We start from the raw sequence: 24,435 nt of genomic DNA on the forward strand, positions 1-24,435 counted from the left end.
TAACTCAACAATGTCTTGAATATCCTTCCTAAGACCACTCACAAACCTAGCAATCATAGCTTCCTCACTTTCTTCTAATTCAATTTTAAGCACAAGCGTCTCTAGCTCCTTATAATATTCATCCACATTTAGCGTGCCTTGTTGAAACCGTTGGAGTCTCAACATGAGGTCTTTCCTAAAATGTAGGGGCACAAATCTAGCGCGCATGTGATCCTTTAAAGAGTTCCAAGAGTCCACGGGAGGACCCTTGTGATAGATAATGTCCTTTACAATACCATGCCACCATTTCATGGCATAATCACTAAACTCTAAGGTGGCTAGCTTAAGCTTATGCTCATCTTGGATCTCATGGATCTCAAATATTTGTTCACACTTAGCCTCCCAATCTAAATATACATTAGGATCACTAGAACCATTAAAACAAGGAAGCTTGATCGAAGGTAGCCTAGCCTTTGCATCTTGGTAGAAGCCATTGCCATAGTGATGTCTCTCCCCTTGGTTATGATGTCTATGTCCATGAAATTGTGGTGGAGTTCTCCTTCTCCTATGGTCTTCTTCACGGCCAAAATCATTTGAAGAAGCTCTTGTTGAAGGTCTATGTGAATGATGCCCATCATGGATAGAAGGAGATGGCCTAGCTTGTTGCACCTCCATCTTTTGCATTTTCTCTTCCAAACGCCTAATGGTTCGTTGTGCTTCATGTAATTCACCAAGGATTGAAGCTTTGGAAGGAGAATTCTGCTTGTAGGATGCATCACTTGAAAATCCAGCCATTTGTAATTAAAAACAGCAAACACACAAAAAGCAAACAAGTCAAGAAACAAAATTAGCAAAAAAAAAACAGTGAGTTTGGCAATGCAATTGCCGAAGTGAATTTAGCCAGAAAATAGGTCACTCTCAAAGAAATAATTTCCTTGCACCAATCTGATCTTGAGGTCTTGGAATCCTCAAATGAAAGATGTCAAAGCAAGGCACACCAATCTCAAAGCCAACCACAACAAAACCAAAGAAGCAATAAAGACAAACAAGAAAAAGTTTAAGCAAAGAAAGGCTAGAACAAAAGGAATACTAGATGTTTGACAAACTCAAAGATTAATGAACAAAAGACAAGCAAGAAAATTAAAGAACTCAATGAGAAAGTAGGCACACAAAAGAATACTTAAAGAAAAGCACTCTGTAGATGAAGAAAACAAAAATTAGCTACTGGAAAATATTTTTTTATGCAAACTGTGCTTGATGTTCACTGATTTAACTGGAAAGATATAGAGCGAACTGGATTATGAAATTTAAACCACAGAAACTTCAAGATGTTAACTCAATAATGGCACTGGAATCACTTAAAAATAGTAAGCCAATTAATTGAGATAAATTTTTCAAAATCGCTGCCAGATTACCGTATTTTTTTTGGCAGAATTGTACACTTTTTGTATTTTATTTATCATTTTTTGTGTACTTTGAGTTTTTGAGTACTTATTTTTTCTATGTTTTTATAACACTTTGAATATCACAAATCCAGAATTTCAGAATTTTGCAGTGAGTAAATCAATTGAAATAAGGAAAAACAGTAAGCACTTTTCAGAAAAATAGAGGAATCCTAATAGAAATGAAAAACAGAATTATGAACTAGCAAAGACATAATGGAAAATGATGTATATGGAACTTGTATAGGTCTAGAATACAAGCATGAACTCAAACTAAAACAGAAAATGCACAAAGGATCAAATATCAAACTCAGAAAATTACATGACACTAAAGCAAGAAACAACAAAAGCAATAAAAGTACTACAAGAAGTGATGACAATTATGGAAAAAACAAGACTAAGACAAAACTTGTATGGATTCAAAAAGGAAAATACTCAAACATATGATAGGCAAAAGAATTAAAACAGCAAGCAAACTTCAATAAGCCTAAAAACAGAACCAAAAATTGCAAGAAATTAAAGAGCTCTTGAAATTAAAGTGCTACACAACTCAAAATTTAAACAAGAACACACCTAAACTCATGATACCACATGATATGATTCCACTAGCACAATTAGAATGATTCTTGACATTCTTAGGAATCATCTTGAGTTGGTTATGAGATAGGCACTTTATCATAGAATTGGATCAAGGTTCTATGAACAAGAACTCACCAAAACTAGTGCCAAAACACAAACTCATATGGAAGTTCCAATTATTGTCAAATTGAACCGATTAAAATGAGAGGAAAAGCAATTGCACCGAATAGAATTGACATAGAACTGAAATGAACCAATCAAAATGAAATAAAAGGCAAGAATACTGAAAAGAAGTGCTGGAAATGTAAAAGCACCGAACCAAAACACAAAACAAAGAAGAACAACTTGCTGAAAAGTGAAATAGCCGAACCAAAAGACAAGAACACAAGCTACAACATGAATATCAAAAGAGAAGGAAGGAAGGAGAAGAGAAAGCTCATGAAGATGGAGGAATGGTTGGATGATCACGCCACTAGGAGGATGGAGACTCCAAGATAAGTGTGCAAGCCGCCACTTGAGGTAACCATTGAACCATCAAGATAAGACTAGTGAAGAAGGCACAAAGCTCTCCAATGCTCTATAAAAAATTGAGTATAGTTTTTCTAATTAAAATTCAAATCTGAAATGTACAAGGGCAGCACCTTAATTTATAGCCTAGAGGTGCTGAAATGCAAGCTAAATAAATTCAAAAACTCCCCCCAAATTCAAATGAAAGTGGCGCCTAAACCAAGTCATGAGGAAGGTGTGATCTCTTCTCTCACTTTGGCACCTCCTTATTTACTCCTACACCTATCTACTAACGCACCCCCCTTCCTAAGACTCCTAACTAAAGACTAAAAGATGCTTTAACAATAGAGGTTTCTAATGTTTCCCTCTAAGCACCTTCAACCAAAGAAATTACAAAAAGAGAGAATAAACGTCCCCTAGCTCCTAAAGCTTTGAACATGCTTCTTATAAGCCTTTGAGGTAGGTTTTGACCTCCATGGTCGTCCTCAACCTCTTCTTGCTCTTGATGATTGGCCTCCATGTCCACTTGAGCTTGATCTCCATCAACTGCTAGGTACCCCACTCCGTTTGTACTTCGCCATCACAAAGCGGACGATCAGCTCAGTCCTCATCCTGGAGTAGGATCACGTGCAGAAGCCCATATACTTTGTTAGAAAAGTCTTGAAAGGGCCTAATGTGAGATACCAGACCATAGAAATGGCAGCCCTAGCGGTGGTGTTCGCAATGCGAAGGCTCCACCACTACTTCCAGAGTTTCACCGTAATTGTGATGACAAACCTCCCTATTCGCAAGGTCTTATAGAAGCCCGATGTGGCAGGACGGATGGTGCGTTGGACAGTTGAGTTATCAGAATTCGATGTGCAGTACGAACCAATAGGACCTATCAAGGGTTAGGTTTACACTGACTTCGTGGTAGAACTCTCCTCGACAACCACACATATAGAAGATGCAGATTTCAGATGGGTCCTCTCCGTGGACGGGTCCTCCAACCAATAGGGTAGTGGGGCTGGCATCATTTTGGAAGGACCAAATGGGTTGCTGGTCGAGAAGGACCTACGATTTTCCTTCAAGGCTAGTAACAATCAAGTTGAATATGAGGCTTTGATCACATGAATGTTACTAGCCAAGGAGATGGGTGCTAAGAGTTTGCTGGCGAAGAATGATTCACTGTTAGTGACGGGGTAGGTTACGGGAGAATACCAAGCCAAAGACCCTAAGATGGCCGCATATCTAGAATATGACAAAATCTTGAAATAAGCTTTTGTAGTATTCGAGCTGGTGCACGTCCTAGGGAGCGGAATGCCCGAGCTAACTTGCTACCAAAGCTCGCCAGTTCAGGCAAGGGGGGCAGACAGAGGACAGTCATATATGAAACCCTGAGGACACCTCGATCACCACAGACCGTACACTAGAAGTCCAACAAGTAAGCACTTCAGAGGGCGTTAAGAGAAGTCACTAGTCGCTAACTCAAGAAACATTGAAAACACTCAGAATAAGCGCATATAACTTATCAAGGGAAGAATTGTTGCACGTTTGCCTAGTTGAAGAGGGCAAAACCTGGATGACACCATATAGACGCTACTTCACTGACGGGGTACTCCCACTGGAGCCCGCAGAGGCCAGAGTAGTCAAGAAAAATTCAAGTAGGTATACCCTGGTTGATGGAAATTTGTTCAGACATGGGTATGCTCACCCTATCCTGATTTGTGTAAGTTGTGAACAATGCACGCGCATCATGGCGGAACTCCACGAAGGGATATGTGGGAGTCACATCGGTGGCATAGCTCTCTCATCAAAAGCCATTTGCAGGGTACTACTGACCGACCATGAGGGAAGATTGCACGAGGTATGCACAACGATGCAAGTAGTGCCAACAACATGCTGACTGGCATAATGCACCCCATAGGAGTTGTGATCGATCCATAGCCCATGGCCATTTCACACCTGGGGGATCGACATCCTGGGACCGTTTCCTCTAGCAGTTAGACAGATGAAGTATCTTGTGGTTGCCATTAAGTACTTTACAAAGTGGATAGAAGTTGAGCCCGTTACGCAAATCACAGCTCACAAGATCCAACACTTTGTATGGAAGAACATAATATGTCGTTTTGGAATCCCAAAATGCTTGGTGTCCGATAATGACACCCAGTTTGCAAGCCAGCAGTTGGGCAAACTGTGCACAGAGCTCGGTATAAAGCAGGTGTTTGCATCAGTCGAGCACCCCAAGACGAATGGGCAGGTTGAGTTTGTGAACCGAGTTTTGCTCAGGGGTCTAGAGATAAGACTGGAAAAAGCTAAGGGAACTTGTGTGGGCCTACCACACCACTCCCCAGTCCACCACCAAGGAAACACCTTTTAGTTTGGTGTATGGTTCGGACGCCATGATCCCCGTAGAAATTCAGGAGAGTTCACCATGCTTCCAGAACTTTGTGGCCAAGGAATCCAACGAGGAAAGAAAGGTGAACCTAGATCTATTAGATAAGGTCAGGGAAGAAGCACGCATCAAGGCCGAAGCCTTGAAGAGAAGGGTGGAGTACAAGTACAACTCCAAGTTGAGACCTCGGTAGTTCCAGGTCGTCGACTTGGTAATGCGAAAGGCCCACCTCTACCAACTAGAGAACAAGTTATCTTCCAAGTGGACTGGTCCATTCCATGTGACAGAGGTGCTTGGGAATGGGGCGTACAAGCCTGAGACCTTAGAAGGTGGGACAATTCCTCGAACTTGGAACGAAGCCAACCTAAAGTTTTATTTCAGTTAATTATGTCATTGTACGCAGTTAAGGGGACACTCTTTTTCCCTATCAGGGTTTTTTTTAATAAGGTCACCCAATAAAAAATTAGTTGAAAAGATATATATTTGCAAGTGTGTTGTACAGTGCAGCTAGTGAACCTCTCCCTTGCCTTTATAAGCCAAGGTCGAGAACAGTAAGTGTACTGACCAATCCTCGAACATCGTTGACTGTTAGTAATGGTGGACCACGTAAGTTGGTTCCCACATGATGGAAGAGGGCCAAGCACAACCTCACAAGAAAGACAAGAGCCAAGACATGAGCATCCAAAGCCAAACCAAGAGCGTCTAGGGCTAAAGGATGAGCGTCTAGGCCAAAGGGGAGGAGCGTCTAGGCCAATGGAAGGAGCATCTAGGACCAAATTGCTAGGTCCATGGCCAAGCGAATCCATGAAGATTTGTGTATGATACATGAAGGCCCATTAAGTGTAGCTTGGTATTAGTTGTGGTGTAAATAGCACACTTTTGTTTCATAAGGACTTAACCTAGATTTGTTAAGATTTGGCACGTTTTCTAGAAGGAATCTTTAGGCTAGGGCCGGCCATGTGCCTTTAGTCTTTGGATGTAATTTGCATTTCATTTTGTTTAGCATTAGGGTTGCATTATGGTCCTCCTTAGCCTATAAAAGGAGGAGCCTACACCTTGTATTTTCAAGATTGAATAGAGTATTGTTATGCTGCCAATTTAGTGCCATACATTACTCCTTGCCTAGCTTCTAGGTTTTAATCTTCATTTCACCACCTTCAAAGGGGCTGGCCGAACCTCCCCATTTCCACACTTTTCATGCACCTTCAGGTCACCACACCTCTTAGAAGGACCTTGTTCATCCCCTTCATTAAGCTTCCGCGCCATCTTCCACAAACATCCAAGAAGAGCTCATAGGAAATCCATCACCACAAGCAGCATGGGCCAGTGTCTCACAAGCGGCACGAGCCAGGGTGCTGATTAGTGGTCGGGTGTCGATCACCAGGGTGTGCTGATGTGTCCTCGACAACAAAGTGAGGCCGATGTGACATCGGGCATCAGCGATTCAAACAGTTGAATTGGACCATGAAGGTGGGTCCCAGAAAACACACTAGTTATCAGTAAAACCATCCAGAGTTAAGAGAGAAGCCCTAGGTCACGAAGAGTCCATGCATGTGGTGTGAATAGCGCATTCAGGCGCATCACAAGTAAAGAACCACTGAAGGCGCTAAGGCCCGTTAGGGTTACGTCTTCCAGGGGCAGGCTGCATGCATGGCACATGAATAGTTAGGGCACCCCTAGGACGGATGGCCCCAGAGATTAGGTGCACAAGTTGGTACCCAGGTGGCCATTCCGTTAGAGGTAGCATTCCAGTAAGGGGGCCTTACGTGCTAGATTGCCCTAAGATTGGGTAATAGCGGCGCAAGGGCATTCCCTTAGAAATCCTAAAAGCGGGTAACATAAATTGCAGAAACCCTAGACTATATAAAGGGTAGTAAGAAACCCCAAAAGGTACGGAATTCTTGAGACTATAACTATTACACACATTATTGTTTCTTTGCCCCAGTATTGACTTGAGCGTCGGAGTGCAAACGGCCTCTAGGGTGCCCCTTTGTCTTTACAGGTACAAAATGTTTCGATCGAAGGAAAGCACGAACCAAGACAGAGAGAATCGAGTGTGTGATCGTCGTTAGAGGCACGAGGGCAATCGAGTCAACCGACAAGAACATTTGGCGCCCACCGTGGGGCCCAATTAAAGTTTTTTCCCATTCACAAGTATAGAGCAAAGATCCACCAATATGAGAAACACGAGGCAAGGATCCGTCGAACCAAACGGAGGGGAAAACATCACCATGCAGCAGATCCTGGGGACAATGCGCGCCCTTCAGAAAACGGTGGCGACATCGAGAATGGATCAGGAACGCATCCAGGTTGACCTGGTTGCATCGCAAGCAAGGAACGAAGAGCTACGCAAAACGAACGAGGAACTGCGCAGGAATTTGCAACAGCAGGCAGGGGAACGTGTGGTGGATGAGCGAGCGCCGCCCACACAACCTAGGGCTTTCCCAATGCCATTCTCGCAGGCGATCATGGATGTCGTGATACTCGCCACGTTCGTAGGTCCTAAAGCCACCTTTATTGGTGTAGAGGACCCAGAGGCTCATCTCACGGCCTTCCACACCAAGATGATGTTGTCTGGGGGCTTCGATGCAGTGCATTGCAAGCTATTCATGAGCACGCTGACAGACACAACGTTGGATTGGTTCGTCAACCTTCCTGACGGGCATGTATACATCGTTCGCGTAGTTTTCTATGTTGTTCAGGGAGCAATACATAGCCAATTGGGCTCCCGCACCAGTCTCTTACGATCTTTTCGACGTAAGGCAGTACCAAGGAGAGTCCTTAAAGGACTACGTCAACCGATTCGAGGGCACAAGTGGTGAGGCTACACACCAAGGACGAGGATATGATGGTGCACCATATCGTTGTGGAAGGGGAACTCATCAAGAAGCGCGAAAGCGTTGTCCCCATTCGCCCGTGAGGGCCAAGTCGACCTTAACCCATGAGAGTACATGAGGCGATGATGGAGAAGAAGGCCCCAACGAAGCAGCAGCCCTACAAGCCTAGGAAGCCCCAAACCAGGGGGCGTGTCCCCAAGGTACAACTTCCTGGTGGAATTGAAGGAGCTGATAGTTATTCCTAACATAGCGGAGAGATTGAAGATTCCCGGGAAAACTGACAAGAGGTTGGGGCCTAACAAGAACGCTTGGTGGGAATTCTACCAAGAGTAGGGCCAGTTGGACGAACTGGTGAAGAATGGCTTCCTGAAGGACTACTTGCAGGAATCGCAGGGAGCCCAGACGTTGACAGCGCCAGAGGGTGATCAGAGGCACGAGATGCCCGTTCATGGTGAGATTCACACCATTTCAGGAGGTTTCTCGGGCGGAGGATGCACCGCTTCTCAGCGGAAGAAGTATGCACGAGTGGTGATGACGGTAGAGGTGCAAGAGGCCGGCCAAGCCCTTGACAATGACCCAGTGGTGATCTCGGTGGTGACAACAGGGAGGAAGGTGCACCGTGTCCTGGTGGACTAGGGAAGCTAGACAGACGTGATTTTCTGGTCTACCTTCAACAAATTACAGTTGTCTCCCGACCAGTTGAGGCCTTACACCGAATGCCTGTATGGGTTTGCTGGAGACCAGGTAGAAGTGCGTGGGCACATAGAGTTGAGAACCAACTTTACGGATGGTGTCACTTCCCGCACAGATAACATCAGAGACCTTGTTGTTAATGCTCCCTCAGCTTACAACGTACTGCTGAGAAGACCTACCCTGAACAGGTTGAGGGCGGTAGCATCGACAAGGCACATGAAGATGAAGCTGCCTGACTTGGGGGGAACAATGATCACCATCAGATCAGACCAGAAGGATGCTAAGAGATGCTACGAGAATAGCCTAAAAAAAAAGATAGGGGTGTTCACTGTCAACCTCATGAGCCGGTTTTATGGGGTTGAGTTAGGCTTAAAGTCCACTTTGTAATATGGTATCAGAGCCATTTAGAGCCTATCCTAGCGAGTGGTTGTTGGGCTTATCAGGCCACGCGCTATCGGGCTGTTATCGGACCACCCATAATATGTTGTCCCACACACGAGATGTCACTCTTGGCGTGAGGGGGGTGTGTTGGAGATCCCATATCGACTAGAGATTAGGACATTTCATTGTATATAAGTGGGTGCAAACCTCTCCCCATGAGCCGGTTTTATGGGGTTGAATTAGGCTTAAAGTCCACTTCATAATATGGTATCAGAGCCATTTCGAGCCTATCCTAGCGAGTATTTGTGTTGGGCCTATAGTGCCACCCGCTATCAGACCCCTATCAGACCACCCATATATATAGTCCCACGCATGAGTTGACAGTCTCGGCGTGAAGGGGGTGTGTTGGAGATCCCACATCGACTAGAGATTAGAGCCTTTCATAGTATATAAGTGGGTGCAAACCTCACCTCATTGAGCCAGTTTTATGGGATTGAGTTAGGCTTAAAGTCCACTTCGTAATATGGTATCATAGCCATTTCGAGCCTATCCCAGCGAGTGTTTGTGTTGGGCCTATTGTGTCACCCGTTATCGGGCCACTATCGGACCACCCATAATATATAGTCCCACACACGAGTTGGCAGTCTCAGCGTGAGGGGGGTGTGTTGGAGATCCCACATCGACTAAATATTAGAGCCTTTCATAGTATATAAGTGGGTGCAAACCTCACCTTATTGAGCCGGTTTTATGGGATTGAGTTAGGCATAAAGTTCACTTTATAATAATAACAGATAATATGATAAATCCATTTTTTTATGCTTCAGGCTCATTAGAATGATTTTTTTAGGCTGATCAATTTTTTCAGTTTTATAACATTGTTTGGGACTCCCACCTACACATGGTGACCTTCTATATGCGTGATGATGCTCTTAGTTGGTTTAAATAGATGTACCAAAATCATCAACTCAGTGATTGAATCTCATTTAATCTTGCATTGGAACTCCGTTTTGACTTGTCCACGTATGTCAACCACCAACTTGAACTTTTTAAACTACGTCAAAGCACAGTTAAAGATTACCAAAAATCTTTTCAAAATTTGTATAATCGTGTTTTAGGCCTTACTCCAAATATGATACTAAATTGTTTCATTTTAATCCTTGTCCCAAAAATTCAATGAGAGTTAGCCATTCTTCAACCCACGTCCATCTTATTTGTTCTTGTGATGAGTTTCAAAGTGTGTGCTATTGTATACTTTTTTATTTTATTACTTTTAGATATAATTAACTTATTCATTGTTTTCTTTTATTTTTCAAATTTAGTTTAAATATTTTAGTTGTGTCCAAAGTAAAATAACCAAAGATTTTATAATTTAGATTAGTAATTAGATATAAATATAATCAAATGGGTTAGAAATTGTCAATTGACTCTTATTCTACTTCAATTTACTAGATTGAATTGATATTTTTAACTTGCTTACTTTTCTTAACCAATATATTTTTATTTATCCTGATTGTTAAAGGTGGGACGAGATAGAAACCCCCGAATCCATTTGTTTGTAAATTAAATAAAAAAATTTAAAAATTATTTTTTATACTATATTATTTAAGTAATACGAATATGAAATAATATTATAACTTAAATTATTGATATTTATAAATTAATTTTCTATTATTAGTTATAATAGATCAATCTAACATGTAATAATAATTTTAATTTATATAATAAAAATATTAATTAACTAATTGAAAATTTAGAAAAATATTTATATAATTAAGTGTGTTTTTAATATATATATATATATATTAAATTAAAAACAAAATTTTGAAAAAATTTAACTCAATCTCAACAAAATAAGTTGAGATTTCTAATCCCCTTAACTACAAGAGTTTACTTCATCTCATCTTATTTTTATGCATCCAATAACGAATTGGATCAAAATGTTCGGCCTATCCAGTTAGATATTGTTTTATCACCTAGTTTGATATTATGACGGCTCTTTAAGTTTAAAAGAACTTTTTTTTATTGAGACACATAGAATTATGCATTTTTATTGTGTTTTCGAATGTATCCAATAAAAAGGATAAATATTATCCTATGTCCATAAATACTTTATCAAGAGATTAAACTTCTCTTCTTTTGATTAGTCATTAAAAAAAAGACAAATATTAGACAGTTTATTTTATATCTATACAAATTAATTTTAATGACTAGCACTAAAAATATTTAATTAAAAAAATCAAATTCTGAAATTGGATGTCAATATTCTTCTCCCAATATGGTCGACGGGCCTTTTTGTATGGCACGAAATCCTAAGCCCAAAAACAATCCGAAAAGTATGATCTGGGTTTTTCTGGAATCTTTAGTCAGAAATGAAAATGGAGGAAAGTTCGGTTTTTTCTGCGAGAAAAAAAGTGGTGTAAGGTATAACCTTTGTCCCTTTAAATCCTCAAAATTCAAACTTTGTTGTACTTGTTTTCTGCTAAGAGAAGTGGGTGAGGGACGATGTCCAAGTCTTGCAAAGGGTTGGCCACGGAGCTAGTCAAGTGTCTCAGTGAATCTGATTGTGTTAAGGTTCGGCTTTGATGATTTGTATGGCTTTGTTGGATTTAAAAGAAATTGTGTGATTTGTGCAACACTTATTAATCTTGAATGTTGTGATGATGAATGTTTGTGTATTTGTATTTGTATTTGAGAATAGGTTGAGAAGAGATCATATAGGGAATGTATTGGAGAGAAGAGTCCATGTATACCCAGTGAGTGTGTGGGACTCAGGGAAACCTATTTCAATTGCAAGAGAGGCCAGGCAAGTGTTTACCCTTTCTTCTCATCATGGTTCCTTCTGTCATACTGATTTCAAATGCATACAGATGCCCTTGTTTTGGGATATTCATTTTCTAAGCAATTGTTTAGCTGCTAGTGCTAGATTTATTTTAAGCTTCAAACTATGAATTGTAGTTCAAATTATAGTTGAATATTTCATGATTGGGTGTTGCCAAGGTTTTTAGTTGCAGTCACGGTTTAGGTTTCGTGGGAACCCCGAAAACTGTTAATTTTGGACCGATATATAAACTCTTGGTGTTGCTATGATCATCTTTTGTGTGGACATTTTTGTGGGCACATGCGTATGAAATGGAGTTCAACCAAATTATCTGATATTGTATGAAGAGTTGTCAGTAACTGATATGTGGTTGCTAGTATGGAATTGGAAAGTGGTGGAAGGCAGGTTAATCTACACCCCAGGGATTTTCTGAAAAAATATTCAGAGTATTGAGATATATTTTTGGTTTGCCAGGCAGAATAAATTAAAATAAAATAACATTAAACTTGGGGCCAAGAAACTGCATTTACTTTTATAACTGAAGGATGATACTTTTACAAGGCTTTCTGTTTTCGTATCGTATCATTTAATGGTTAAGCTGGCATTACCAGTCTATAGGATATGCTCTATCTTATTATGTTTGTTTGATCTTTTGCATTACTCGATGGAAATGTCAGCATATTGTTTATGTTCCTGTTGATTTCAAAACATTATTACTTCTGTGGTTGTACCAGGTTTTATTCTATTTGAGAAAGGAATTCAACTAGGTTGTTCTTAAGAACAAGTGTATTTGTTAGTAGTAATGCTCACACGCTTTAAGTTCATGATGTATGGTCTGTGTACTTCTGATAAAATTGACTCAGATCCATTTGGCCATCTTCATTGGAAGTCATGTAAATAGTAGATTAGGATGATGATTAATAGTTTTATGTTCATGTGTAAGCTTGAGTATTATATTAAAAAGTAGTAAACTGCTATTGTTTTGCCACTCTTATCAGGTAGACATGAGAGCTAGGATTCGTGGAAACAAGGGCTATTAATGATCCATCATCCATCGGAAAACTCTGTATTTGTTCTGTCCACTTCAGGTTCTTTCAGTTTTTAGCTCAAGATGAAGTCAACACAACTAAAAGATGAAGGCGAATCACAGAAATTGTTTGATTTAATGGCTTGGTTTGGTAGCCACACATCTGCATGACAACAATGATTTTGCTTTTACGGAGATGATTAAAATAAAATCTATCTGGTATTAACATAGCAGTGCATGTACATTCACCTACACTCTTGAATGATACTTTTTCCTTCCTCTTATGATAGTTCCTAAAGTAGGATATGATTTGGATTCTCTGCATTCACCATCTCTTATTCTTTTATTTATGTTTTTACAAAAATATATAGAGACATAGAATGCCTCTCTTTTCCCTATTTTTTAATTACGCTTCGAACAATTAATATATTTAAATTTTAATTTGATATTAAAAAATATTTTGAAAAGATTTTACTGAATTCAATCTTTTTTAAATCCCTTTGACCACTTTTTTGAAAGAAGAAGTCAGGTTCATTATAATTTAAATAACTCCTAAAAAGTAGAGAGAAACCCTAAATTCATGGATTAATATTAGGTCATTTGTTTAAACTTTAAATAAGTGTTTCTGAAATAAATAATTTTTTTAAAAATCACTTGTTAAGAAACAGAGGATTCACTTACTATAATAAATTAAAAATGCTTATTTCAAATCAACCAGATTAGATAAACACAAAGAATATAATTTTGTTTATTTCATTCACTAAAAATAATTCTTTTTAAAGAACAATACCAACAAACTGACTCAAAATAATATCATGTACTACCTAATACCTCCACAACTTGCATAGTTTGATTTTTTATTTATTTGATTTGATGAATAGATAACAAACTAATGGTGAGACAAGTAAAGGTCGTTGTAGAATTTTGTCAACCTATCTCCCAATCTGCAAAGTGCAACTAATGATAAAATTAGTTTGGGCAATATAAATGGATTCTCAACGTATGTAGTTCTTATTCTCTTTAGAAACTTTTGACAGAATAAAATTTCATAAGTTTAACACTTGAACTCTGATATATTTTGATATTTATGTATTAAAATTTAGAAAAGGTTAATTATATGTGTTGTTATAGTAGACATTTATGTTTTGAAGATATACTATAAACAAAAATAAAATTAGTTGTGCAATGAAACGAAGATTAATTCTTGACAATGCGTTTAAAATATAAAACATCTTTTCAGGTTTGACATGATTGACACCAATGGTAAATTAGAGAAAATGTTATTAATGGTAGTCCTTATATTATATTTTTACCATTATTTAACAGTTCGTTAATCACTTTTAGATATCTCTATCATCAACTACTAGATGGATTAAATATTTGCTGTATATATGATTTACTATTTACTTTAATGAAAGTGCATTGTTTACCCTTATCATTGCTATTGCTAAATTGCTTAAAGTTAATTGCTATTGCTAAATTGTTTAAAGTTAACATAACAACTGTTAACACGATAAAAGAGAAATTTATCAAAATTTATGTTGAAATTGACTTAATTATTTTACTGGCTAGAAAGTATTTTTTTTTTTAAATAGAAGATGATATAACATCGAGTATAAGCACACCTTGTGCTTTTTAAGAGAATGTATCTTAAAATTATACTAATTGTTATCATTGATTTTTTATCATTTAATGTTTAATTTGGGTTGTAATCTCCATATATAATTTTAAGAAGTGAATTTTAAGATAACTCAATCTTAAAAAAATTGATTTGTAAGATGAGATCTGCACCCACTTATATTATTATGAATTGATTTTATCTATAGTCGATGTGGGTTTATGAGTGTGATCGATAGTTGCCCAATAACGGATGACTCAATTGGCCTAACAACTTTTGTTATGATAAACTTTAAATGACTTTGATACCATTTTAATAAGTAGTCTTTAAGACTAATTTAACCTTATAAATTTAGCTTCTAAGGTAAGGTTTACACCCATTTATATACTATGAATTGGTCTTATTTATAGTCGATGTGGTATTCTTAAGAAATAAATTTTAAGTTTAACTCAACCTTACAAAACGGCTTGTAAGGTGATGTTAGCCTTCACTAATATATGGGTTCTTGGAATAAAAATATTAAATCTTATTATAAAAAAACCAAGGTGACAAATAATGGTATGAGTTCAAATATAAATATTTAATGTTTTGAAAATGAGTTACTTGTTGTGCAAAGGAAGAAAGAAAATCTTTAAGAAAAGATAATTTTAAAATTTGAATTATTTGACAAAAAAAGATATATTATCAGGATTTGAATATTCATAAAAAAAAATATAACGTTTGGAATAAGAATCGTGAGTTCCACAAAGAAATAAAATCTACATTTCAAAATCCTATCATAAGATAAATTTGTTAATGATGGAGAAATAATTGAAATTCTAATAAGGAGTGGTTAAGGATAAGATTGTCACGCACAAAAATAGGCAAAAAGAATTAATTAGATATTCTAAACAAAATAACAAATAATGGGGATCATTGATTATCTTGAGAAAGGTGAACAAACTATTATAAATTTAATTAATGTTAGAGATAGTTGATACCATTAAAGCGATGAGTACAAGTTAACATCTAACCAAATTATGAACATGTCTTAAACACATTAGATGTGACAATAAATCTGTATCGATCAGTCCTCGGGCGTCGTTGATCGTGATGGAAGAGGCCCAAGCACAAGCCCACATGCAAGCCCACCAAAGGATAGATTTGGGCCAACCATAGAGTTATGGCCAAGAGGATCCAAGAAGACGTTCTTTTACATGTTCAAATGCCATAAACTCTAGTGTAGAGTAGACTTTAATTTCTTGTCAAAATTAGCATAGGAACTTTATTTGTAATTTTCTTAGAATTAATTTTGGCACCTAAAACACCAACATAGGTAAACTTAGAGTTTTTAAAAAAACCTCTAAATTTACCAAGGCCGGTCTAGAAAGTCCATGGAGGGGGTGAGCATAAAAACTAGACACACCCCTCCCCATGTGCTCATTTGTGCACCCATGTGCCATGTGCACCCATGTGCTTCACATTTACATTTCATTTGGCTAGCATTAGGGTTGCATTATGGTCCTCCTTAGCCTATAAAAGGAGGAGCCTACACCTTGTATTTTCAAGTTTATTGTGAGTAAAGTTATGCTGCCATTTTGTGCCAAGCTTTGCTTCTCCCTAGAACTCTAGGCTCTAAACTTCACATCCTTCACCTTTCCTTGGGCTGGCCGAACCTCCCTATAATCATACCTATCATGCACCTTCAAGATCAACATCACTCTTAGGAGGATCTTGCACACACACCTTCATAGCTTTCGCACCATTTTCTTACATGATTCAAGAAGACCTTCATGAAAATGCCATCATTTGGTATCAGAGCTTGGGTTCTTCAAGATGAGTTGCTTTTGGTCTTTTCATTTCTAGTTCTTCTTTTATTTCATGTTGTTTATCTTTTCCATAATTGTCTTGCTGTTTTTTGCATTTTAATTTGTTTTGGTGTGCTTTGTGGAAGATCCAACCGAAGCACTTTTGTTCAATTGATCTTGAACAAGTTCTTGTGCAAATTGTGATAGGATTCCATACACCTTTGAGTTGCTATTTTCTTTTAGGCTTTTGAGTCTTTATTGCTTTCCTATTTGGTTCATATTATGTTTTTAAGTCTTTAATTTCTGAATCCATACATGTTTTGTCAAGTCATGTTCATCCATATTGTCAACAATTCTTAGTAGTCCTTTTATTTGGCTTGATTGTTTCTTGATTTTGGGTATCTTTAATTGCTTTGAATCTGCTGTTCTTTGATCTTTTGATGCCTTTTTAATTTTAGTTTGAGTTCATATTGTGTTTAGATCCTACACAATTCTATTTCACAAATTCCATTGTGTTTAAATTTTGGTATCTTGCTGTTTTTGTTTCCAGTTTCCAGAATCCCCTGTTTCAAATTTTTTCTGTGCTGGGTGTTTTGTTCCAGAAAAATATTTCCACTCATAGGAAAATTTTGATTCTCTGGAATTTGCAAGTTTGAAGTGTTATAGAAAGGACAAAAAAAGAATTAGTCCAAAAGAATCAACAGAAAAAAAATGATAAATCTTTTAAAATCAGTGTGCAAATCTGAGGCGCTACAACTGGCGTAACTGAACACCAAAATTGCAAAATTTATTAAAAACAATTGGTGCATGCGTTTTGAGTGATTCCAAATCCAGATTTTAGCTAAGATCTTGAATATCTTGCATATCAAATTTCAGAATCATATCTTAAAAAAACAGCTCAGCATAAATTGGGGAAAAACACGTTTCTGGCCCACAACATTTTCCAGTGGTGCTGTTTTTTTTTATTTATTTGGTCATCTAATTCTAGTGCCATTCTTAGGATTCTTTTGTGTGCCTACCTTTATTTTGGTACCTTTTATTTGCTTGCTTAATATTTCTTGGACCTCTTTCTAGTTGTCATAATGTAACTCCTTTTGGTGGTACTGTTTTATTCAATTAAATTGTTTCTTGCTTTTGTTCTTTGACCTCTAATTTGGTGCTGGAATTTATTTCTCCTTTGGTGCTTAATTGAATGGAAACTTGACTTGGGTAAGGTCTAGTCTTTTGATAGGTGCTGGAATTGGAGAATCAAAACCTTCATTCTAAGGGGAAACAAAGCCAAGGCCGAAACAAGCTTTCTTGAAAAACACTACAAACACTTGGAGGGTCAACAAGCAAAGACAACAAGGAAGTGCATTTAGCAAAAAGAGGATCAACAAAGGGAGTTTTTCTTAATTTCCTTGCAACTTAATTTGTGTTAATTACCTCTTAATTATGATTTAGACGGTGAGTGTGTCTTCAAGGGCTCAAAGTGTCCAAGAAGCCTCACCTAGGGCCGACTAGTATAGAATTCTTAATTAGTAATTGTTAATTGTTTGTAATTGCCTTTTCTTTTGCTTAGTTAGTGACTCTTTGCATGCTTATTTTTGTTAAGTTTGTGATAAATCGTCTAGCTTTGTTAATTAGTTAGCATACATTGTTTTTCTTGCATTGAAAAAAAAAGTTTTGATTTCTCAACTTAATTGTGTTTCAAGTGGTTTACTAAGAGAAAGCTTTGTGTGAAGACATTGAGGGATAGTTTTTGGCTAAGGCAAAGGCTTGGTATTTAAGTAGTCCACTGTGACTCACCTCCCTTACTTGGAAGACTACCTTCTTTGACTTCCCTAAATTTTTCTCAAGGTAAAATACTTCTACACACAAAGCTTTAGTCATGTCTTCTCACTCCTCTAAATCTCTTAAAAGTGAGGTGAAATCCTTGAAATCTCTTTTGAAACAACTTACTAAGGATATTCAATCAATTTCATCTAAAAAATTGGAGAATGAGATCAAAACTAATGAATTGACTAAAGCAAAGAATGAGAAGTCTCAATTTTCAAAAAAATTACATTCTCATGCATCTAGCTCTAAACATCATGATTATCTTGGGGAAGAAAGTCTTAGGAAAAATGAATATCATCAACAATTCCCTAGGAGAGCTAGGAAAGAGAGACAAGAAAACCTAACCAAGCATATCTCTCACACTCCAGCTAGAGAAACTCCATGTTTAGAATACCTTGGCAATGATCAATTAGCATCTCAATGTTTCAATGAAAGATCTATGATCTTAAGGGACAAAGATGAGAATAGTAGCCAAGAAAAAGAAGCCAGTGAGAGTGAAGAAAATGTAAAAATAGAAAAGCAAGAGAAAACCCTTGGGAAACAAAAGGCGTGGGAGAAGAGTGTTCCTTCCCACAAGGTCATTCAACAAGAAGGAAAAGTTGAAAATACATTTGAAAATATACCTCTTGTTGAACAACCTAGCCTTACCTTTTGTAAAGGAACACTTGCAAGCCTAGAAAAAAAAGAAGAATCCTTAAAAAAGGCTTGCATAGATAAAAATATAGTAGATTATTTTACATACATGCCAAGATATCACCAAGTGAAGGTCAAGTCATCTATAGGCATCTACAAAGACAATTTTTTATGTGAAGTAGTGCCTAAAGAAACTTGTCATGTCTTATTGAGACAACCTTTGCAACGAATTGAAATTTCCATGAACAAAGGTTGTATCAACGAGACTACCTTCACACATAAAAGAGAAATTCTTCATGAAGGAGAACTCATGGGTCAAATTAGAGTTGATAAAACTCTAGAGCTTTTAAAAGGAAAATTATTGTCACCCATGAGAAAAGATGTTCAAAGACATTACCCTAGATACATTCCGTGTTTTAAAAATACATCTAAGGCGATGTCTCATGAACTCTATACTCCTTCACCTTTTGCAAATGATCCTTGGGAAGACATAAGCCTAAATTTCATATTAGATCTTCCTAGGACAACAAAAGGTTTTGATTCCATTTTCATGGACATGGATAAACTCTTCCTTAAAGAAGTGACAAGTCTTCATGATTTCTCTTCAAACTTAGTGTTGGATAGAGCTCCAAAATTTGAAAACCATCATTTGAGGATTCTCTTGGAAAAACTTGCAACTAAGTTGTCCTTTTCAAATTCTTATCATCCTCAAAAGAATGGTCAACATAAAATTGAAAACATAGCTCTTGTTACTATGCCTAGAGAAATCATGAAAGACAACCACAATTCTTGGGATGAGTATCCTTTTTCTATTGAGCATGCATACAATAGAGTAGTCCACAAGACTACTAATATTTCTACATTTGAAGTTGTATGTGAACATAGTCCTCTTTCTCTTTTTGTGTTGTTACCCCTTCCTAAAGGAATTATGCCTAAGGAACAAGTAACCACTATTGAAAATTTTACAAGGCATGAGAGGATTAGAGAACACATGCAACCATCAAAAGAGAAATATTCTAAAAAGTTGCCAAAAACAAAAGAAAAACAAAAATGGCAAATTGATTTGTATATAACTGCTTCAACTAACTCATTTGCTTTATTTGATAATTCCCCTAGGTGGACGTTTGATCCGGGAGGGCAAGCATAGTTGAAGAAGCAAGAGGCTGCTATCCGAGATCAAATCTCTAGATCTGAGGATAGATCTTCTCAAGGAGAAGGAGATGATGGACACCATCCAGCCACATCCATTCCCCTAGCCATGAAGAAGAAGAAGCAATGGATTTGAGGACAAATCCTTTTCAAGAAGGAGGGGATGATGGAAGAGGCCCAAGCACAAGCCCACATGCAAGCCCACCAAAGGGTAGATTTGGGCCAACCATAGAGTTATGGCCAAGAGGATCCAAGAAGACGTTCTTTTACATGTTCAAATGTCATAAACTCTAGTGTAGAGTAGACTTTAATTTCTTGTCAAAATTAGCATAGGAACTTTATTTGTAATTTTCTTAGAATTAATTTTGGCACCTAAAACACCAACCTAGGTAAACTTAGAGTTTCTAAAAAAACCTCTAAATTTACCAAGGCCGGTCTAGAAAGCCCATGGAGGGGGTGAGCATAAAAACTAGACACACCCCTCCCCATGTGCTCATTTGTGCACCCATGTGCCATGTGCCCCCATGTGCTTCACATTTACATTTCATTTGGCTAGCATTAGGGTTGCATTATGGTCCTCCTTAGCCTATAAAAGGAGGAGCCTACACCTTGTATTTTCAAGTATATTGTGAGTAAAGTTATGCTGCCATTTTGTGCCAAGCTTTGCTTCTCCCTATAACTCTAGGCTTTAAACTTCACATCCTTCACCTTTCCTTGGGCTGGCCGAACCTCCCTATAATCATACCTATCATGCACCTTCAAGATCAACATCACTCTTAGGAGGATCTTGCACACACACCTTCATAGCTTCCGCACCATTTTCTTACATGATTCAAGAAGACCTTCATGAAAATGCCATCAGATCGCTAGTAATGATGGGGCAACATAAGTTGGGTCCCACGAGCATGGTTGGGTCAGGGTCTCGCAAGGTGTGAGCCAAGATGCCGAAGAGTGGTCAGAGATCGATCACCAGGATGTGCTGATGTGTCCTCGGCAGTGTAGAGAGGTCGGACATCGGCGACTTGAACAACAGAGCTGGGCCACGAGAGGTGGATCCCAAACCACAAACTAGTTATCAGTTAGGGAGAAGCCTAGGTCATGAGAGTCCATGCGTGTGGTGTGGATGACACCGTTCAAGCGTAACACAAGTAAAGATCCACTAGAAAAGATACGACCTGTAAGGGTCACGTTCCAGGGGTGAAGTTGCACGCATGGTACGTGAGCAGCTAGGGCGCTCCCAGGATGGAGATCAGGTGCACGAGTTGGCACCCAGGTGGTCATCCCATCAGAGGTTGCACTCCAGTTAGGGGGCCTTACGCGCTAGGTTGCCCTAAGAGTGGGTAATAGCGGCGCTAGGGCACATCCTCAAAAATCCTAATTTGGGTAGTGGAAACAGTGGAAACCCTAGACTATATAAAGGGTAGTAATAGACCTAACAAGGTACACTATTCATTTGTGCAACTTTACACACACAGTTTACACAGAGCTTTACGCTTAACAGTTTTGGTGTTTTCTAGCCCTAAGATTGACTTGAGCGTCGGAGTGCAAACGGCCTTTAGGGCGCCCTTTGTCTTTGTGATTTCAGGTGTTATATCGGGAGAAAGGCACGAACGAAGGCATAGAGAATCGGGCGTGGGAGTATCGTGAGACGTATGAAGGCAACCGAGTCAACCGGCAGGAACAAAATCCCATAAAGACTTTGGTCAGAAAGATGTTATAGATAAAGAGAACTTGATGAAAAATCACATAGTCGCAATATCTACAAGATAAGAAGGTTGAAGACCTAAAGTCTTTATTCAAGAGCTTGTGAACAATGAGCCTAATTGTGCTTTATCTGTCTTTCTCAGCCTAATAAAGAGAACAACTCTAGAATGAGGAAATGTACAAACTATCTAATAGAAGACCTCCACACCATGGAACAACAACTAGAGCTTTGGTCAGAAGATTACAAGAAGATTGTGACTCAAGTCCTTATTTATTAGGTTAAGCTTTAGTTTAAATATTTGTATAGAGAATATTTGGATTTCATGAGCCATATATTGGGTCAAGTAGCATAGAATAATTGGTCCTTGTATTTGGACAAAGTAGAGTAAGATTTTGGGCTTCTATTCGGGCTTATGTTAGATTAGGGTTTTCTAAATCTAGTTAGGGTTTCAATTGGGCTTCTAAAGGCCCAAGAGAAATTCTCAACCGGTCATGAGGAGGAGAAGGCACACTCTAGGGTAAAGGATGCATGCTTTCCATGCCTTGTTCAAATGTGGAAAACATGACTAGCTTTGGCACCAAGGTTGAACACTTTCAAACTTGATTTTTCCCACCTTATCTCCTTTTCAAATGGATGTCTAAGTGTCCTATAAATAAGAGTGTTCCCCTCTTGTATTTTTAACTTAGAATTAATAATGAAACGCTGCTCAATCTTGGTCATTCTACTTTTTCCTATGTTCTCCCTAGGTTAATCTCCTTTTAGACATAGCCTAAACTCTTTCTTAGTGAGTTGGTCTCACGTCTCACTTGTATAATATCCTTTCCTCCAATTCAATCACCGAAACTCCTATTGAGTTTCTCAAATGTCTCCATAAATCATGCTTCATCCACTCTCCATCCAAAAAAGAAATCATAAACAAGACTAGAAGAAGAGGCTTCTATCATATCTATTGGTCTTCACTATAATATCTTACATCCCTGACTCATTGTGATTTTAGTGAGATAAAGCCTTTAAAGGTATGTTGATGGAAAACCATTCAGTCACAACATCCACAAAATAAGGAGACCTAGAGCTTTGTTCGAGGACCTATAGCCAAATGAATCTAATTTGGTTTTTATCTATCTTTTGTAGGCCCAATAAAAAGGACAAGTTTAGGATGAAAACATGCATAAAGCATATCCAAGAAGATCTCCATATCATAATAAGAACAACTAGAGCATTGGACAATACATTACAAGAAGACCAAAAGTTAACTGGTTTCAGCAGGGTCAAGTCATCATTTTGAGTCATGCTTTAGTTTGAACAATTGTATAGTATAGATTAGGAATTCATAAGGCCATGAATTTAGGTCAAGTAATGTAAGATTTTAGGCTTCTATTTGGGCCTAGGTCTATTCTAGGAGCACCCTTGTGGGCCAAGCTAGGGTTAAAGGTTTTCAAACCTGAATTTTCACCATTCCTTTCCTGAATTTTCTCCACCCGTTACACTTCATGAATTCATAACTCCTTTTATGTTCTAACTAGCTTTCACACCCTTCCTCCAATCCATCATCCATCAAAATTCAAAAAAACTACATCATGCAAGGAGAAGGACATATGTGAAGACTATTTTCAAATGAGAAACCTTGGTGATGTAATCTAAGCTCTTGAATGGAGAATGCAGCAGAATAAAGTGGTAATGAAGGCACCAAACAGTTCAGAGGTGCTAGGTTTTGGAATTTTGATGGTGCAATGAAGGGGAAGGAGGTTTGGCCAACCTTCCTAGGTTTACTAGTTCAAAGAGGCTCACCAGCAAGAGAGATTTAGGAGAGAATGATTGTTCCAATTCAGAACTCTTCATTCATTTAATTGCAAATCTAAATACATGAGTTAATTTGGGAGTATTTATAGATGAAGATAGCTTGCTCCTTAAGCTACCATAGCTCTAGTTAAGTAAACTTAACTATAGTGATTATGGTGGCTTAATGAAGCCGTATGTTCTCTTCTAAGGTGCTCTAGAAGCCCTTACTTGTGTGAAAAGTTAGGGTTTATAGAGTATCCTTATTTCATTTATAAAATACTCTAGATAAAAGTAGAATATAAATCCTATACGAGTTATTTCTATTATTGATACAAATAGTTCATCTGCCTTTTATTCTTATTTATGGTGGCTTTGGATGGTCCTCCATCAGGCTCCCTCCCTTTAAAGAGGATTTTTCCTTAGATTCGACTTAAAGTGCCACCTTATGTGCGGAAAAAAGGCTTGAAGTTCCGTTGGGTTCATGAATCCACTTGAAAAATGCAGTAAACATAAGGAGAATGTAGAAGACTAGAAGTTGATGGATGTAGAGATAAAAAAAAACAAAGTTTTTGGTATGGTACTTTTATGGTATTTCTTATTTCCTAAGGTGGAAACATAAAACACCACACAGAATTGAGAAAGCAGTGTAGAAAAAAGTGAAATATAATAAGAAGAAGAATTACCTCAATTAAGTGATAAAAGTATACAATTTATTTTTTGTGTTGAGGTAATATGGTCATCTGATTTGTTTTGTGTGAAGTTGAAGATTTTCTTGACCAAGTTTTGTTTTTAGTTTACAAGTATCCTCTGAAACCTATTTGGTGTTAAGAAAATATAGAAAAATTTGTTGTTTTTGCTAGGGTTTAAAGTGTCCCTATAAAAACAAACAAAAATTAACATGAAAAAAATATGGACAATAAAAGGTAGGAGAAAAATAGAAAACATGTTCTTTGGTTCAAGGGTAAGGTACTCCTTTCTTGATAGGTTGATAAAATAGATGCAAAGAGTACTGATATTTTTATTTTGAGTTTTCAATTTTGCTACCTCATGAAGGTTCCTAAAATTTTGATCTTTGTGTTTTATTACTAGCAAGTCTTCACAAGATGTTTGAACAAAGTCTTGTCTAGCTTTATACAAAAGATTTTCAAAAGGAAAACTAGTCATAAAAGCTACTGCCTTTGTTAGTGTAAGTAAGTTTAGGAAAACAACCCTGGTAAAAAAATGTACTTGAAAAAGTCCTAGGGTTGTCTAATAAAACTCACAAGCTTCTATAGGAATAATGGGACTAAAAACACTTTTAGCATAATGT

General features: G+C 37.8%; 1 protein-coding gene across 1 annotated transcript; it reads left to right on the forward strand.

Annotated features, from left to right (window-relative positions):
* Nucleotides 1-11,088: 11,088 nt before the first annotated feature.
* LOC137835255 (mitochondrial protein pet191 homolog) lies at nt 11,089-12,961 on the forward strand. The gene is made up of 3 exons (XM_068643674.1): nt 11,089-11,363; nt 11,491-11,599; nt 12,613-12,961. The coding sequence occupies exons 1-3, from the start codon at nt 11,295-11,297 to the stop codon at nt 12,648-12,650; spliced, it is 216 nt and encodes a 71-aa protein (XP_068499775.1). The 5' UTR covers nt 11,089-11,294; the 3' UTR covers nt 12,651-12,961.
* The last annotated feature ends 11,474 nt before the right edge of the window (nt 12,962-24,435 follow it).

This window comes from Phaseolus vulgaris, chromosome 5, assembly GCF_000499845.2.
Source record: "Phaseolus vulgaris cultivar G19833 chromosome 5, P. vulgaris v2.0, whole genome shotgun sequence".
Lineage (NCBI taxonomy): Eukaryota > Viridiplantae > Streptophyta > Magnoliopsida > Fabales > Fabaceae > Phaseolus > Phaseolus vulgaris.